Genomic DNA, 19,475 nt, shown 5'->3' on the forward strand with positions numbered 1-19,475 from the left:
ACCTGTTGGCAGGTGTAGGCCTCCCCTCTATGAGATGAGGTGGAGGAGGTCCCAGAGTCACCCATCTGTAGACCACACCGTTACCACTAACCACATTTTCCAAACCTGCAAATTTTATAACTTGTCAGGCCCAGAGCAAGGGCCGAGTGAAATAATCCCCCAATCACTACCAGTCTCCCTGGACCTCCCCCCATTCAAAATTGACTCTGCGCCTTAGGATAAAAGAAGATAATTGATTTTTTAAAAATGTCTTGTTTTCGTTCCAATTAATATAATTGTTAATTAATAAAAACTAAAATTAATGCTGGATGCTCAAATCACAATAGTCCATAATATGTTAATAAAGTGCTTAATAACAGAAATGTCCAATTCATAGAAACGCAAGTTTATTCGAAATTATCCTGTATTGGTCCAATACTATGAAGGTCCTGCTTGGATACTGGTAACCATAATATGCCAATCAAATACAGCAAACAGATGCCTGAAAATATAAAACAAAAACAGCAGCAACTATTCTCATAGGGAGGGCGGGCGGGTTTTAAAAGTTTAACTAATTTGTGTAACACCTGCTTTCTAGTCGACAGCAAATTAACAAGTGCCCGATTCGGGAATTCCAAAATTCTAATTCAAGCTGATACGGGAATTCCAAAATTCTGATTCAAGCTGCGAGCGCCCTCTATGGCCATGCCGAATATGGCAATGAGCTACAGGCTGCAACACCCACACACCCACACAAATATTTGATTGAATTAAACCAGATTATTGAAAATATGAAATTTTTATAATCTCTATTAATTGCAATACTCATATATGAAGACCCTATTTCAATACTGAACGAATAACAATGAGATGAAAAACAACGATCCAGAGTTGTTGACGTATTTTCTAAACATATTAAAACTTAATCAAGAGTTGTCTCCCTTTTTCTGTTGTGAATTATAATTCACAAATACCAAATACTAACTCAAGACTTTCTGTATATTATACTCATTTGTGTAGAGGTTCCATCCTCTGTAATTCATAAACAACTTATACAAAAACAATCCTTTGAATTAAACATACATTTTATTACACCAACTTGTATTTACATTTTCATGACTAGAATATACATTTTTTACTTTTTGGCAATACTTTGGCTACAGAGTATTCTATGATATTTTGTTGAGGCGCCAGGGTGACTACTGATTACCTACACACAATGGCTATCAGCTGACCTATGTTGACATAGTGTCATAAAACCCCTGGTAGTTAAACACGGTTACACCACCACCTACCATGGGGAGTGACCGGGGAAAACACTCGTATTACCAATGCTCCAGTTAGCGCCCCACCTGTTGGCAGGTGTAGGCCTCCCCTCTATGAGATGAGGTGGAGGAGGTCCCAGAGTCACCCATCTGTAGACCACACCGTTACCACTAACCACATTTTCCAAACCTGCAAATTTTATAACTTGTCAGGCCCAGAGCAAGGGCCGAGTGAAATAATCCCCCAATCACTACCAGTCTCCCTGGACCGCCACATGAGAGCCCAAGTCAGCTTCCAAATCTGACATGGGTTCTCACCTCCACAAAATTTTCTTTATTGACTCTAAGGAAAAGTTGATTATGTTGTGCGTAGGACCGACTCCCCCCTACACAAACCCTTGTATATTATTCAAGAAAACCTGATTTCCAGTTTGTGACAAATAAGTTCCATTTGTTTTGTATAAAGACACTTCACTTGCCCTAATGTTCTCATGTAATATAGCTTTACCCCTCTTTTCCGTAACAAAGAGTTTTGGCCACTAAATCACTCTTTTTCTGTTCTGTTCTATTATTGCACCCACATTCAAGGGTGCAACATGCCAGACGTACTATAGCAATAAAGGCCATATTATAATAACCTTTTTAAATAAAGCCTGGTTACGTAGGGTAGACCATTTTTTCATTTTCAATTAAACCATTTGATGTCAATTCTAAATGTGTCAAATCAATAGCTCCACAGAGAATAATAATAAAATGGGGAGATGGTAAAAACAAATATTCTTTTTGCATCCAGTAGGGAGTTCAAATCTTAAAGAGACTAGAGAGACAATAACAAGTGGAAACAAGGAGCTATCGTTCATAAACTCGGAACAGTAACTTATCTAGAAGTGACATATTTTTCAGATTCGTAACTTCATACCGCAGGAAAATAAAAACATACCAAACATACTTGAAATTACCATATCTGATATTTACACTGAATTAATAACCTAACCAACATGTAATTCACTTGCGATACCGAAAAAATCTGAAAATAACAATGAATCCGAACAAACTGAAATAACCGAAAATAGAACAATTGAAGATGCTAATGATACTATAGTTATGCACCGCACATAAAGAGTAAGAAAGGCACCAGACTGAGAGAGACTTATTGAAAACATATATGACTGTAAATAATTGTGGTTAATTAAGTTAGTGCAGTGATATAACTGTAGGTTTAGGATTTCATAATTGAACATTAAAACTTGTAGCTATTTAGTTCAATTGAGTGCAAATTGAATTTATTGCTTTCATTCACTGGAGATTAATCTTGTTTATCTTGATCATCTTAATTAAAAGGGGGAGGATTGTTATGTTAACAACAAACAAATGGAAGTGTTTAACGACCTTGTCTGGTTATGTTTACATTATACGTTATCACTAATTTATAGTTGAATCGGCTTATAATTAATACTGACAGTTAGGAATTTATAATCATCAGATTAGCGGATGTTGTGTATTTGTCCTTTAACCCTGTGATTGCACTGACACGCTGTTTTGTACTATGGGAGATGTGATGTGTAATAGCCAATATTCACCGTGTATATTTCCCCAAGATAAATTTGGATTCTTCTCTATTTTTAGCCTAAATTGCTCGTCATAGGTGGCCCAGTTTTCTGACCTCGTTGACCTGCTTTCTAGTCGACAGCAAATTAACAAGTGCCCGATTCGGGAATTCCAAAATTCTAATTCAAGCTGATACGGGAATTCCAAAATTCTGATTCAAGCTGCGAGCGCCCTCTATGGCCATGCCGAATATGGCAATGAGCTACAGGCTGCAACACCCACACACCCACACAAATATTTGATTGAATTAAACCAGATTATTGAAAATATGAAATTTTTATAATCTCTATTATTTAATATGGCAAACTGAGCTTAATAATGATTTCAGAGGCAATAAACTATATGGTAACAAGCTCAGAACTTATAGACTTTTTAAAAGCAGATTTTGCTTAGAAAATTACCTTTTGCAGGAAAATTTTAGATATAGACATCTATTTTTGGAGGTTTTGTTAAATATGTTTAAATATTATATACGTTTAAAAAAATCTGATGACTTATTATTAAAAGAGGCTTTCAACCTCTCAAAATCTCTACATGATGAGCAGAAAAAGAGCTGGTATACCAGTATTCAAACTTGAATACTGGTATACCAGTATTCAAACTTCATTTAAATACTTTAGCATCAATGAAAATTATGCACTTAATTTAAAGACGAAGTTAAAAAACTATTTATGCAAAAAGATGCAATCAAAATATTATTTAATATGGCAAACTGAGCTTAATAATGATTTCAGAGGCAATAAACTATATGGTAACAAGCTCAGAACTTATAGACTTTTTAAAAGCAGATTTTGCTTAGAAAATTACCTTTTGCAGGAAAATTTTAGATATAGACATCTATTTTTGGAGGTTTTGTTAAATATGTTTAAATATTATATACGTTTAAAAAAATCTGATGACTTATTATTAAAAGAGGCTTTCAACCTCTCAAAATCTCTACATGATGAGCAGAAAAAGAGCTGGTATACCAGTATTCAAACTTCATTTAAATACTTTAGCATCAATGAAAATTATGCACTTAATTTAAAGACGAAGTTAAAAAACTATTTATGCAAAAAGATGCAATCAAAATATTATTTAATATGGCAAACTGAGCTTAATAATGATTTCAGAGGCAATAAACTATATGGTAACAAGCTCAGAACTTATAGACTTTTTAAAAGCAGATTTTGCTTAGAAAATTACCTTTTGCAGGAAAATTTTAGATATAGACATTATTTAACAAAATTCCGTATCAGTGCTCACGATTTAGAGATTGAGAGGGGAAGGTACAAAAATCTGACAGTGTCAGAACGTATCTGTAAATTGTGCGGTACTGAGGTTGAGGATGAAATTCATTTTCTTCTTCAGTGCCACAAACTTTCAAATATTCGTTTCAACTTTTTAAATGGAATAAAACAACGGTTTAACAATTTTAGTGGTTTAGATATTAAATCACAATTTATTTGGCTAATGTCCTCTGAAGATACTTTCATACTCCAGAAACCCGGAGAATTATTGGAAAATTTATCCTCATATAGGAAAGTTTCCTTAAATGATATATAGATATAGAAATGCCCATTTACCCCCCTTATATTATTAAACACTGTGCTTGTTGTATTCTTTTAGTTGTCTTAATAAATATTTTTTGGTTTGGTTTTTTTTTGTATAACATTGTGTCTTAATCATATTGAATCACTTGTAATCATTTGTATGTAATTAATGTTGACTGTTCTGCTCCTTGTGGGCGCTTTGATTAGAAATAAAATATAATTGAAATTTGAATTTTTCTATACAAAGGAAATTGTTTTTAAATTTGTCATCAGGGCCTGTGATTAACTACTTTCTTAAAACACTATACCATGATTAGTCTTAATACTACAATACCTAGGGCTATATTGAGCGGATAATCAGCTGATGTTATAATAAGCTGCCTCATACTGCCATCTAACTTGCATTTTTCAATGTTTCCGGGTTCATTTGTGAAAAATATCCAACTGAAATGATAATCAATCGAATGCAAGATATATCATGTTTTATATCGAAACTTAAGTATTTGTAAAAAAGTCAGATTTACAGATTAGTCTCAATGAATCTACCCATTTAAAAAAAAACACACAATCAAGGTTCTTTTCTTATTTCATGATACATAATAGACGCTCGTTAAAGCAATTTGGGAAATATTAAATGGTCTTTATACTTCTAATTAAAAAGTGAAACTACCTAATTCAGCGTAGTCTGTATAAGATTTGTGATAGATTAAAAAAAAACCGATATCTTCTAGTATTGACTGTTTTAATAACTGAATATTAAAGTTCAGGAGATCAAGTATGATTGTCAACGAAATACGTATCTACCTTAATCCAAAAGTCTTGGAGGCAAGCAACCATGTGTAACACTATGGGCTTCAACAATGAAGATAATAATAAAAACTTCACACAATATAAAAACAATTCAAAAGAGAAAAATAAGTTTATTGAAATTCGAATTTCATAGACCTTTGAAAAGTTACAACTACAAACTACAAAAACGAAACTTGGGTGAATTGCATAAACTCTAAAGGAGCGAGACCCTGGTTGTTGTTGGAGTAAGCGTGACCTGCTATACACGCATTACCCAGAATCAGTCAGTCAATAGACAAAATAATAACTAACAAACTCCAAGGACAGTTCAAAACGGAAGTCCTTTATAAAATGGCTAAATGAAAAGCTCAAACACATAAAAAAAAAAGAAAAATGTAGGAAGTAGGTTCCATTGTACTATTGTATGTGGATAAAATGAGAACTTGTAAGAACCTTTATTTGTTTGAATTTGTTTAAAGTGGTTGGTATGTTTATGTCTTGTTCTACTGTTTGACTTAACGAGAAGATTTTTAGGGTAGATTGCTATGTGTTGATGATCTTATAGAATACCACTAGTCTAGTTTGTATACGTATCATCTCTAATGTAGGCCACTGTAAGTGATCAAGCATATTTGAGACCAAGCTGGTATTGTGATATATATTACATGTATATCGAGCAGCTCTTCGTTGGATCATCTCAATTTGGGTGATTTGGTTTTTGTTGTGAGGATCCCAGACGCAAGAGCTGTACTCAAGCTTATGTCTAACTAATGCTTGATTTCATGATTGAGAACAAATTTGTTTCGTTCGGAGGACGTGTATTTCAACAGACTGTCGGCATTTAAATGGGAACAAACTGTGCCCCTCTACTTGCCGACTTGTTTCTTTATTATTATGAGGCTGACTTCATGCAGGAACTTCTTAGGAAGAAAGATAAGAAGTTAGATATGTCCTTTAACTCTACTTTCCGCTATATAGATGATGTTCTTTCACTAAATAATTCAAATATTGGTGACTATGTGGAACGCATCTATCCCATCGAGCTAGAGATAAACGATACTACAGGTATAGTTAAGTCGGCCTCATATCTTGACTTACATCTAGATATTGACAACGAGGGTCGGTTGAAAACAAAACTTTACGACAAAAGAGATGATTTCAGCTTTCTAATTGTGAACTTTTCATTTCTAAGTAGCAACATTCCAGCAGCACCTGCATACGGGGTATATATCTCCCAATTGACACGATATTCCTGTGCTTGCATTTCCTATCATGATTTTCTTGATAGAGAGTTGCTGCTCACAAGGGAGCTATTAAACCAAGAGTTCCAAATGGTGAAGTTGAAATCATCCCTTCGTAAATTTTACGGACGCCATCACGAGTTGGTTGACCGTTATGGAATAACCGTTTCACAAATGATATCGGATATGTTCCTTACGTCGTAATTATAATCCCCTTCCCTTTCATGAATGTGACCTACCGAATCAGACTATTTACCGGATTAGTTATCGCATAAGCAACACGACGGGTGCCATATGTGGAGCAGGATCTGCTTACCCTTCCGGAGCACCTGAGATCACCCCTAGATTTTTGGTGGGGTTCGTGTTGTTTATTCTTTAGTGTTCTATGTTGTGTCATGTGTTCTATTGTTTGTTTGTTTGTCTTTTTCATTTTTAGCCATGGCGTTGTCAGTTTGTTTAAGATTTATGAGTTTGACTGTCCCTTTGGTATCTTGCGTCCCTCTTTTAATGACATGTATGCCCTTTCTTTAATTTGTTTGGATGAAACTTTAAGGTTACGTTTTAGACAATTAAGTTGTCGATTTGCATTAGCTGTTATATTATTTATGTGTTTATTCCAGTTGAGATCAGATTGGATGGTTATGTCTAAATATTTTGTAGCTGTTTCAGTTTGGAGAATGTGACCATGAAGGATGTAGTCATGATTGACTGGTTCATTTTTTTGTTGGTGTAATTCTAAGTATGGAGCATTTGTCTGGGTGAAATGACATTAACTAGTCTTTTTCCTATTGTGCTGCTGAATTTCAATACTGTTGTGGTTTGGATGCATCATCTATGTTTTTGATGTTTCTATAGATGATGCTGTCATCAGCAAATAACATTAAGGTCCTGTGTTGTAAATATTCTGGGAAATCATTTATGATACGTTTCCCTCAGTGTTAGTTTGTAACCCGGATTTGTTTTTCTCTATTGATTTATGATTTTGAACAGCGGTATACTACTGTTGCCTTTATTTATGTAAATGAGGAATAAGATTTTTTTAATTGGTTTAAAAAAATCATCAATCCATTCCAAGGTATTATTGTCTATGCCTTAGTATTTTAACTTGTAAAATAACCTTTTGTGAGGCATTTTGTCAAAAGCTTTGGCAAAGTCCATTACAGCGACTTCAGTTTGTATGTTGTTATTGTTGTCTTTTGCAAGGTCCTGTATGAAATATAGTTATTGTGTCTCACAAGAGCGTTTTGATCGGAAACCATGTTGTAAATCACATAAAATATTGTTTTTTCGAGATGTTCCATTTCTTGACTAGCTATGATATGCTCCATAATTATGCAAAGTATACAAGTTAGTGAAATTTGCCTGTAATTTATGGCATTGTTTTTGTCACCTATTTTGAATGCAGGGCAGAAATTTGCATGTTTTCAGTCTGTAGGTATTTTATGAGTGTTAATTGACTTTTGAAAGATAAGTATGTTGATAGGACTAGGATGTTCTTTCATTTCCTTTAATACCTTTCCACATAGTTCATCAGGGCCTGTGGCTTTATTCGGATTGCTGTTATGAAGTAGTATATTGACGCCCTTTTCTGATATTTTAATTTCATTCATTTGTGGATGTGATGATAAGTCTGTGTTACTGGTATTGGAACTGCAGATGATTCAGTAGTGAAAGCTTTTTTGAAATTGCTGGTTCAGGATGTTCGCCTTATCTTTGGTGTTTGTTATGAGCAACCCATCCTTTTTTAGTGCAGCTACAGCTGTATTATCATTTAGCATTCCCAATACGTGGCATTAATTCCAGTTTATTTTTTATGTTTGGTGCATTTGTTAAGATTAGATCGAGTTTTCTTTCACCTCTTGTTGGTTTGTCTACTATTTTCTAAAGAGAGTGGTCATTTATTATGTCAATAAAAATTTGGTGTTGTTTGTAATCTGGCTTTCCAGGAGGTACTGATGGTATTTGCCAGTCTATATGAACAATGTTGAAATCCCTCCTAAGATTATAGTAGCTTCTGTGTTCCCATTTGTACGGCTTAGTGATGTATTAAGTTCTTCAAGTGAAGAACCTGTGTCTGAAGGTGGTCTGTAGTAGCAACCAAGAATTAATTTTCTGGAGTTAGCAATATTCACTTCAGCCCATATATTCTCACAGTTTGTTTGTAGTTCTGAGATTTCATCATGATGTCTTTTGATATGGCAGTAAGGACACCACCATGACTTTGATTTTTTCATTTGGTCGACGATCTTTCCTGTATACATTGTAGTCTGATATTGGAAAGTAATCATAGGAGGGTGTTTCTTTATCTATCCAAGTTTCAGTTCGAAATATTATATTTGGTTTAACAGAGTTTCAAAACTCTTCTAGCTCGGGTTTTTCGATTTTTATTGATTGAAAATTTATGTTAAGTTCTCTAAGTGGTGTATGTTTGGGTGCTTTTCTACCTGGTTTATAACTTCTCTTTTTCGGAGATGAAGTTGCTTTTGGTTCTCCAGGGCTTACACATGAAAGTTCACTAAACTTGAGAATCGATTACTTGTTTCTATTGATGACATATTAAATAGAGGTGATGAGAAATTGGGCATTCCACATTGGATGAAATCCAAAGAAATGTTTGATGAGTCCATACAAGAGTACATGTCAGATTTGATTCCTTGACAATCTATATGATACCATACTTCACATGTATCACAACAAAGTGCGTTGTGTTTCCACGTGGCAGCTTTGTTACATGACCCGCAAGGCCATCTTTGTGAACGTGGACCTGGATTTAACTTTATTCGTTCATACTAAAACACATCAAAACCATTGCATATCAAATTTTCCTTTAAATGTTACACCAAAACACAGACTTTATCCAACAACAAAAAGACCCATCATTTATCATTTGATTTTGCCATTTGGTTAGGAATTTTCCATTTTTAATTTTCCTGGGAGTTCAGTATTTTGTGATTTCACTTTAAATATGTGATTCCGGTACTATTGATTATTAAATATTGATTATTGATATTTAAAATCACAACAATGTGTGAGCGAAACAAACAGACATAATAGGAAAAAAATCTCAAATATTGGGGAATAGCAGTCAACTGTGTAAAAATCTTAATTACTATAAAAACAAACAACTATGACTACAAAGAAAAAAACTCATTTAGACACTATATAGACAAAGTAAATCGTCAAATTAAAAGACAAGAATACAAAAAAAGACTATAGCAAAATACATCAAGGCGGAATGTATAAAAACCTAAAACACGTTTATAAGGAATATAACAAAAGAAAAAGGCTACCAACTGTGAGCAATAAATAACCATATTCAGTTATCAAATACATGTCCGCGAAATTGATGATAACCCCGGAAGTTGATAAAATCAAGCTTGCCTCCTTATCTTATTTTGTCGAGAATGGTTCAAAAAAGGTTTCCATCAAATTTCAGGCATTTAACACAAAGTGCACACTTATTCACTTATCTTCTGAAATATGTCGATACCTATATTTGGCATTACACAAGGTCATTTTTATGTTTTGTTCATGACGTCTTAACACTAAATCCATTGCACGTCGGATGTGTACTGACAGATTAGTTTATTAATGTTTGTTGAATAAGGACTGTCTGTCAGTCACTGTTATTACTCTCAGATCTGTACTAAGTGTATTTTTGTTGTTAATAATAGGCACGTATATCCTACCACATCCTTTCTGTGTTTTTGTTTTTCTTCGTATCGTTCTGATGAGTTTTTTATTCGATTTTTTATAGTTTGCTCTTATGACGTGCTGTTACACCACTGTTTAACCCCTGCATATTCTTTATGTGACTGTCAATAGTCTGTTGTTCAGTGGTTGTCGTTTGTCCTGTCTGTCATGTATGGTTTTTGTGACTTTTTGCGTTTGTTTTCTAAAATGAATTGTTTCATATTTGTCATGTCGGGTTCTTTAATACCAACTATATGGTATGGGTGTTTCACATTGTTGAAGGCCGTATGGTTGATTATGATTGCTTACATTTACTTACTTTGAACTTTGGTTGAAAGTTGTTTCATAACCAATCATACCACATCTAATTATTTTTATAGTGACACTGTTATAATTTTATCACACATCCCCAAAGGCATTTTGATTAAAACAAGGTTGATAATGAAATAACAGTCGAGCTAGAAATGGTGATCCTTCCTGAGAACCTAAGTTAAATCCGTTTTCGGTTTGCAAGTGTCCTTTTTCTTCGTATCTGTGGCCAGACTGCTGTTTGTTGATTGCCTGTATTTGTTTATATTTGACTTTTTGTTTATGATCTACCCCTTAGGGATCATCCTTCGACTTTATAGAGTCGCACAGCAGGAAAAAATGGGGTTAATATGGAAAGATCCAGGTAATTAGGCAGACAAAAAGTCGGTATCTTCAGAAGTAATCTTTTACCAATTGTAAAGCTCTATATTAGTGATGAAATATAACATTGTTACCGTGCATTCCAAATCAAAATTATTAAAATAATTAAGTATATAATTACTGACAAACCTGTTAACTGTATCTAAGGAAATACCTCCAAGACTTCCAAAATTTTCATCTTTTAATAGAACTTCTAGATTTGAACCATTAAGTTCTGATCTTGATAGAGATTTGTCTACTGAATCAGACCAATATATTTTACTGTTTAAATTGTCAACAGCAATTCCAAAAGGATGCTTTGCAGAATGTATTACAGTTTCAACAGTGGAGTTGGTATTTTTTTCTTGGTAATTTATTCTGAAAGGAATATAATCATAACTAGTGATAGTCGACAGTGACAAATTGTATATCAAGAAAGCAGAAAATGAACACGTTCATATTTGTGTATACTGGCTTTTGATTTACCATAACATATTAACAGGATATTGCACTTCTAAATAAACATTAAAATACACAAGCAAATCATGTAAATAAAATAAGAAGATAAAACAAAAAAAAAGGATGTTTAACTTTTTAGTTGCGATATAAAATACGAAAAAGTATTTATGTTTCTTTTAAAAAAAAGTCATATTTTTTTCAGTTTTGGATTTAAGATTTGATTTATTCATTTGTTTAAAACCAAAATTTGTAAGTTTTTATGAAGGAGTGAAAGGTATCGTTTGAAGTATGATTACATTCTACAATGTAAAGCAGAGAAACTATTTGTAGTTGGTTTTAAATTTGCCAAAGTGCTGAGAAGAGTTAGCTTTTCACATCTCTTGGAGTTTGACGTCTTTCGTCCGTTTGTTTTTGCAAATATCTTCTCTGAATCTAAAGGACCAAGTTAAATTAAACTTTTCAACAACAATCATTGGGGTGTCTATTGTAAAGGTATTACAGATGACCCCGCTTGCCAACAAACATGGCATACATGGTTGAAAATTAATCATAGAGATAAAATTTTAACTATTTTCAAACCTTTTTTTAATTTTTGCTTAACTGACAGTTTTTAAATTTTTATTTATTTAATTATTCTAGATAATGGGCAAATAATTCTTTTCTTAAAGGTGTTAACTGAATATTTTGGGAATATTTGACGCATTTGTGGGTATGTTTTAGCTGAACATTCTGCTATTTACATTTTTAGCTCACCTGGCCCGAAGGGCCGAGTGAGCTTTTCTCATCACTTGGCGTCCGTCGTCCGTCGTCCGTCGTCTTCGTTAACATTTTACATTTTGCAATTCTTCTAGAGAACCAATGAATGGATTGAAACCAAACATGACATGAATGTTCCTTATGAGGTGCTAATCAAGTGTTGTTACTTTCTCGCCGATCCATCATCAAAGATGGCCGCCAGCGGGGAACTTAGTGTAACATTGGACCCTACGGTAAATGCATACAAATGACTTCTTTTAGAGAACCACTAAATGGAATGAAACCAAACATGGCATGAATGTTCCTCATGAGGTGCTGACCAAGTGTTGTTACTTTGTAGCCGATCCATCATCCAAGATGGCCGCCAGCAGGAGACCTAGTTTAACATAGGACCCTATGTAAAAATGGTACAAATGACTTCTTTTAGAGAACTATTGAATGGAATGAAACCAAACATGTCATGAATGTTCCTTATGAGGCGCTGACCAAGTGTTGTTACTTTGTAGCCGATCCATCATCCAAGATGGCCGCCAGCGGGGGACTTAATTTAACATAAAATCCTACAGGAAATGCATACAAATGACTTCTTTTAGAAAACCAATGAATGGAATGAAACTAAACATGACATGAATGTTCTTTATGAGGTGCTGACCAAGTTTTGTTACTTTGTAGCCGATCCATCATCCAAGATGGCCGTCAGCGGGTGACTTAGTTTAACATAGGACACTATGGGAAATGCATACAAATGACTTCTTTGAGGGAACCAATGAATGGAATGAAACCAAACATGGCATGAATATTCCTTATGAGGTGCTGACCAAGCGTTGTTACTTTGTAGCCGATCCATCATCCAAGATGACCGTCAGCGGGGGACTTAGTTTAACATAGGACCCTTTGTTAAATGCATACAAATGACTTCTTTTAGAAAACCAATGAAAGGAATGAAACCAAACATAGAATGATTATTCTTTATGAGGTGCTGACCAAGTGTTGTTACTTTGTAGCCGATCCATCATCCAAATGGCCGTCAGCGGGGGACTTAATTTAACATAGGACACTATGGGAAATGCATACAAATGACTTCTTTTAGAGAACCAATGAAAGGAATGAAACCAAACATGGAATGATTATTCCTTATGAGGTGCTAACCAAGTGTTGTTACTTTGTAGCCGATCCATCATCCAAGATGGCCGCCAGCGGGGGACTTAATTTAACATAGAATCCTACGGGAAATGCATAGAAATGACTTCTCTTAGAAAACCAATGAATTGAATGAAACCAAACATGGCATGAATATTTCTTATGAGGTGCTGACCAAGTGTTGTTACTTTGTAGCCAATCCATCATCCAAAATGACCGTCAGCGGGGGACTTAGTTTAACATAGGACCCTTTGTTAAATGCATACAAATGACTTCTATTAGAGAACCAATGAAAGGAATGAAACCAAACATGACATGAATGTTCCTTATGAGGCGCTGACCAAGTGTTATTACTTTGTAGCCGATCCATCATCCAGGATGGCCGCCAGCGGGGGACTGAATTTAACATAGAATCCTACGGGAAATGCATACAAATGACTTCTTTTAGAAAACCAACGAATGGAATGAAACTAAACATGGCATGAATGTTCCTTATGAGGTGCTGACCAAGTTTTGTTACTTTCTATCCGATCCATCATCCAAGATGACTGTCAGCGGGGGACTTAGTTTAACATAGGACACTATGGGAAATGCATACAAATGACTTCTTTTAGAGAACCAATGAATGGAATGAAACCAAACATGGCATGAATATTCGTTATGAGGTGTTGATCAAGTGTTGTTACTTTGAATCCGATCCATCATCCAAGATGGCCGTCAGCGGGGGACTTAGTTTAACATAGGACACTATGGGAAATGCATACAAATGACTTCTTTTAGAGAACCAATGAATGGAATGAAACTAAACATGGCATGAATATTCCTTATGAGGTGCTGACCAAGTGTTGTTACTTTGTAGCCGATCCTTCATCTAAGATGGCCGTCAGCGGGGGACTTAGTTTAACATAGGACCCTATGGGAAATGCATACAAATGACTTCTTTTAGAGAACCAATGAAAGGAATGAAACCAAACATGGAATGATTATTCCTTATGAGGTGCTGACCAAGTGTTATTACTTTGTAGCCGATCCATCATCCAAGATGGGCGTCAGCGGGGGACTTAGTTTAACATAGGACCCTTTGGGAAAGGCATACAAATGACTTCTTTTAGAGAACTACTGAATCGAATGAAACCAAACATGGCATGAATATTCCTGATGAGGTGCTGACCAAGTGTTGTTACTTTGTAGCCGATCCATCATCCAAGATGGCCGCCAGTAGGGGACTTAGTTTAACATAGGACCCTATTGGAAACACATTCAAATTTCTTCTTTAAGAGAACAACTGAATGGAATGAAACCCTGTATAACATAAATGTTCCTTATGAGGTGCTGACCAATTTTTGTAATTTTGTAGCCAAAATTTATCTCTTTTTTTATTTGATTTCAAAAACCCAAGTAGAGTCAGGTGAGCGATACAGGCTCTTGAGAGCCTCTAGTTCTCTATCTTATTTGTGGATTCTTATAAATTCTATAGTAACATTTGGACTATTTTAAATCTCGGTCTTTTTCTGAAATTAATTCTTACATACTTTTGATTTTTTTATCCTGTTTGCTAACATTGCCCATGTGAAAAGTGTTGGTATAAACATTGACCGACAAAAATATGTGACGTATAAAATTTTCTGACGTCAGACACGCGAAGCAATGAATGTGTTTGTAGATGGATGTTTTGTGTTGTGTAAAATTGTTCCTTTTAAAATTGTTACACGATGATGACTGCTGTACCCATATTTTTCACTATTTTATTTATTATGTCATTTTAGTTCACGCATCATTGTAAATATAACGAAAGTTGATGAGACTGTCAATAAAGTGAGAGGTTTAGCGCTATAAAACCAGGTTTAATCCACAATTTTCTATATTAATCAGGAATGTGACAGTTCTTGTTTATTCGTTTTTGATGTGTTTTGTCATTTGATTTTGCCATGTGATTAGGGACTTTCCGATTGGATTTTCCTCTGAATACAGTATTTTTGTAATTTTACTTTTTATATCGTATGCAGGAAATTATTTATCACTTACATTCAATTACATTAACTCTTATCGAAAATGGAATAGAGCAATTGTTCACAAATGACTCGTTTACGCATACTAAACTTCTGAACTATTTCTTAACATTGTGTTTGTCTATGTTCATAGATGTGTTCTAACATTTGTGTTTTCATCGGTTATATACCTACCTTGAGATAGTATTGGCTGTAGTATCAGTCCAATAAATGAAGCCGCTTGCTTTATGGTAATCGATCATATAGGCCCATGGCAAGTTATCAGCAAGCATGATAATGTCATCTTCGTTGTTCAAATCAACAATATGAACTTCTTTAACTTTGGCAACAGCCATTATAGGTTCTACAAGTAATGATATTTGTTACAAATTTGAAGCACGCAGAAGAAAAAAACTAGATTAATCCAAATTTTATTTTCCTCTACACCTAATGCAAAAGTATGATAAAGTGTGATAAATAAAGGTGATAAAAAAGGTCAATATAGGTGATTTTAATATAATGTGATTCCTCCTAAATATGAAGGTAAATCCTGAAATTTCTGGATGGAACTTACACGTTGTATCGGGTGAATTTCGAGATATATTTCAATTTTAAATCATAGACAGATATTACACCGACAGATAAAAGATTGATCGTTTTTAATTTGCATGCCTGGCCCCCTTCCCGGGCGATAGTTTGAAAAATCTAGAAAAATGGGCAATAATTTCTTCAAAAAGAGAAGTTGAGTGTACCTTTTTATATTTGATGGTGCTATGTGAATAAATTTATCACATATTAAGAGCAAAATTGGCAGGTCGCAATCCATACAATGGCTATCATTTTTACGATTGCTAAAAAAAATAACTGGCGTAATGGGAAGATTATTTTGATGAAGTAAAATTCTGACTGTGTTGCACAAATCTATTCACATAAGACATTTTTTCCATTGCTGTAATATACCGAAATAGACATAATACACCAGGATGTTGTGATGTCTCCAATTATTTTAAAGTATAGGTAGAAATATTTCAAGTACGGTAAAAATCAAGATCATTTAAAAAACTATATACATATTATAATATACATAATGATGATTTTGTCATAATTATATATTCATGTATTACCTAACATTAAATTTATTTATGATAAAATAAAATACAAAAAAGGGGAATATGTGGTATTTTTTTTCAAAAGCATCATATATTAAACTTCATGTAAAGTCGAAGGTGAAGTTGCATTCATACTTTATTTATTGTCATAATTAACAATAAATAAAGGTAATAGTAGTGTATTTAATAGAAACAATACGGGTCACAAACCAAAACTGAGGGAAACACATCAAATATATGAAGAAAGAACTGAACAACATACATTCTGAATTGCTACAAAAAACAAACACCGAAATACGTAGAAACGGAAGTTAGGTTAGTCATAAAACCAGGTTCAACCCCCCCTTTTCATAGCATGTCCTGCCCCAAGTGTAGAATATAGCAGTTGTTGTATAGGTTACCAAACTTCCCGCTTATATGGCAATGTTAAAAGTACCATTTAATGACAACATTACGTGACAGGAATATCGTTCAAATTAATGCAAGAACACTGAGGACAGAGAAATGCATAACCAATAGTATAATAGTACATTTCAACCCATAGAATAACAACGAACACCTAAAGATAAAATTGAGAATGGAAATAGAGAATGTGTCAAAAAGACAACAACCCGATCAAGGAGCAGAAAGCAGCCGAAGTCTTTCAATGGGTCTTCAATACATGCACTGGAGCCGAGCTTTAAGTAAGCCCCTGAACAAAATGTGTACTAGTTCAATAAAAATGGACGTGACGCTTAACTCCAAAACATATAAATGTTCGAAATAAAAAAAAAAACACATACAAGGCTAACAAACACCAGTTGCTTGTGACTTTTGAAAAGCCCCAAAATGCGGCGTGGTTTAATGTGTTTGGTGAGATCTCAACCCTCCTCATAACCTCTAGCCAATGTAAAGATAAACTAACACACACACCAATACGCACAGTAGAACTCTATTCCAATAGAAACCCTGCGTCACACGAATGTATTAATGCCACAAAAAGTGATGGAAATGTATAAAACAAAATTGAATTAAGTTTGTAATGGTGTTTTTTGATATATTTTCTAACCCTTACAATAATATTATATAGAATTGTGTTAGAAATTGTGTAAATATATGTATTATATATCTTTATCGATTTTTCATCTAAATTAAACTGTTTAAAATCATAAAATCTTAGTTTTTTGAAACATTTTCCTATTGACCGTCTGTTTGAACATGATTTTAAATATGGTATTTTAGCTGTAGGTTCAAAAATAATTATTTCAATTACAAAAAGAAAACTTTTTCCTACCGTTTGAAAACACAGTTGTTAAACGAAATAGCAAAATGATCGTAGGATAAAGCCAATTGACACAACCAACATTTTCCATCTCTACACCGTGTCATAATGGGTAACCAGGAAGTTCTATTGTAACTAGACACTTTTAAATGAAAATTTGGAAATTTTCAGTACGATGACAATTAAAGTACCAATATAGATCAAAAGAATTTAATGAATTGTATACATACATGTTATTAACATAAACTTGTGTCTTAAACCTATACATTTTGTAAATAAATATATTCACAATCTACAAACACAATAATGCAATATGTGTTCTTAGAACAATTAACAATTGATTACAGATTAAATAATCAGTAATAAAAATCATTCCATTTAACTTCTTTACAATTAGAAACAACAACAAAATGACTTGCAAAATTATGCTGTAAAATTATCAAATTAAAAAAAATAAATAGACAAAATTAAAACACAAAAGAATGCGTTATACTGCCAAATACTGGTGTTCCAAATATGAACTTTATATAAAAATAACCCACATATACCAACAGTATTTAGAATGATTAATTTAGAAAACAAATAAATGTAGTGAAAATATATAATCGCTAAAAGTTTCAGACACGATGCATTATCATTACAAAATATGCCAGGATAGTACCTGGAATGAAAATACAACGAATATAAACAAAATGATTTATTCCATTAAAATCTTAAAATCATATTTAAAAACATTGGAAACATAAATATTCAACTTTTAGGAATTTTGGTACACAATGCTCTTCAACTTCGTATTTTATTTGGCCTTTTTAACTTTTTTGGATTCGAGCGTCACTGATGAGTCTTTTGTGCTGACATGAATTATCATTGATATTGTTATATTTATAAATTAACTGTTTACTTAATTTTGAATTTTTGAAATACTAAGGTTTTTCTACCTCAAGCTTTGATTACCTTAGCTGTATTTGGCAAAACTTTTAGGAATTTTGGTACTCAATGCTCTTCAACTTTGTATTTTATTTGGCCTTTTTAACTTTTTTGGATTCGAGCGTCACTGATGAGTCTTTTGTAGACGAAACGCGCGTCTGGCGTACATATAAAATTTAGTCCTGGTATCTATGATGAGTTTATTTACAACCACTGGGTCGATGCCACTGCTGGTGGATATTTATTTCCCCGAGGGTATCACAAGCCCAGTAGTCAGCACTGTTTGTGCTGACATGAATTATCATTGATATTGTTATATTTATAAATTAACTGTTAACAAATTTTGAATTTTTGAAATACTAAGGCTTTTCTACCCCAGGCATAGATTACCTTAGCTGTATTTGGCAAAACATTTAGGAATTTTGGTACTCAATGCTCTTCAACTTCGTATTTTATTTGGCCTTTTTAACTTTTTTGGATTCGAGCGTCACTGATGAGTCTTTTGTAGACGAAACGCGCGTCTGGCGTATATAAAAAATTAGTCCTGGTATCTATGATGAGTTTATTCAAATGATCAGCACAATACCCTAATACAAATAATTTTATTTTACAACCTAAATTCTTTTTATTATTTCCCAAAGTAGGATTTAATAAAAATTAGTACAATGATATTCAATTCACATGTCAAAATTAATAAAATATTTTTTGGTAGATAAAAAATACTGCATACAAAACTAATTTGATACGCAGTTATGCAAATATATGCAAAAACACATATTTCGTAAATACTGATATGTGTATTATAAATCACACTTTAATGGGATCATATTTTCAATAGCAGTATTTTTCGAGTTTTACGTTTTACAAATGATATTAAAACCATTATTTTTTACGATATGAACACCCAATCGTTAAACGTGTTAGTAAGAGAATTGCAGGACAAAGCAATTCGATATATACAATGTTTAACATGGCTTCAACATGGCGAGAACAAACAAGGAAGTTCTGCTTTAACTTATTTATAATTATAAATATAAATATATAAATGGGGACATTCCA

General features: G+C 33.5%; 1 protein-coding gene across 1 annotated transcript in view; it reads right to left on the reverse strand.

Moving 5' to 3' along the window:
• The window catches only part of LOC143064411 (von Willebrand factor D and EGF domain-containing protein-like), a 51,299-nt gene extending 33,669 nt beyond the window's left edge, over nt 1–17,630 (reverse strand). The window contains exons 1-4 of the mRNA XM_076237226.1: nt 17,502–17,630; nt 15,315–15,483; nt 10,927–11,154; nt 4,719–4,828 (exon numbers count right to left, since the gene is read on the reverse strand). Of these exons, the coding sequence (XP_076093341.1) occupies nt 4,719–4,828; nt 10,927–11,154; nt 15,315–15,483; nt 17,502–17,580 (586 nt within the window). The 5' untranslated portion in view covers nt 17,581–17,630. The remainder of the gene's footprint in view (nt 1–4,718; nt 4,829–10,926; nt 11,155–15,314; nt 15,484–17,501) is intronic.
• Nucleotides 17,631–19,475: the final 1,845 nt, after the last annotated feature.

Source organism: Mytilus galloprovincialis, chromosome 1, assembly GCF_965363235.1.
Source record: "Mytilus galloprovincialis chromosome 1, xbMytGall1.hap1.1, whole genome shotgun sequence".
NCBI classification, from domain to species: Eukaryota; Metazoa; Mollusca; class Bivalvia; order Mytilida; family Mytilidae; genus Mytilus; species Mytilus galloprovincialis.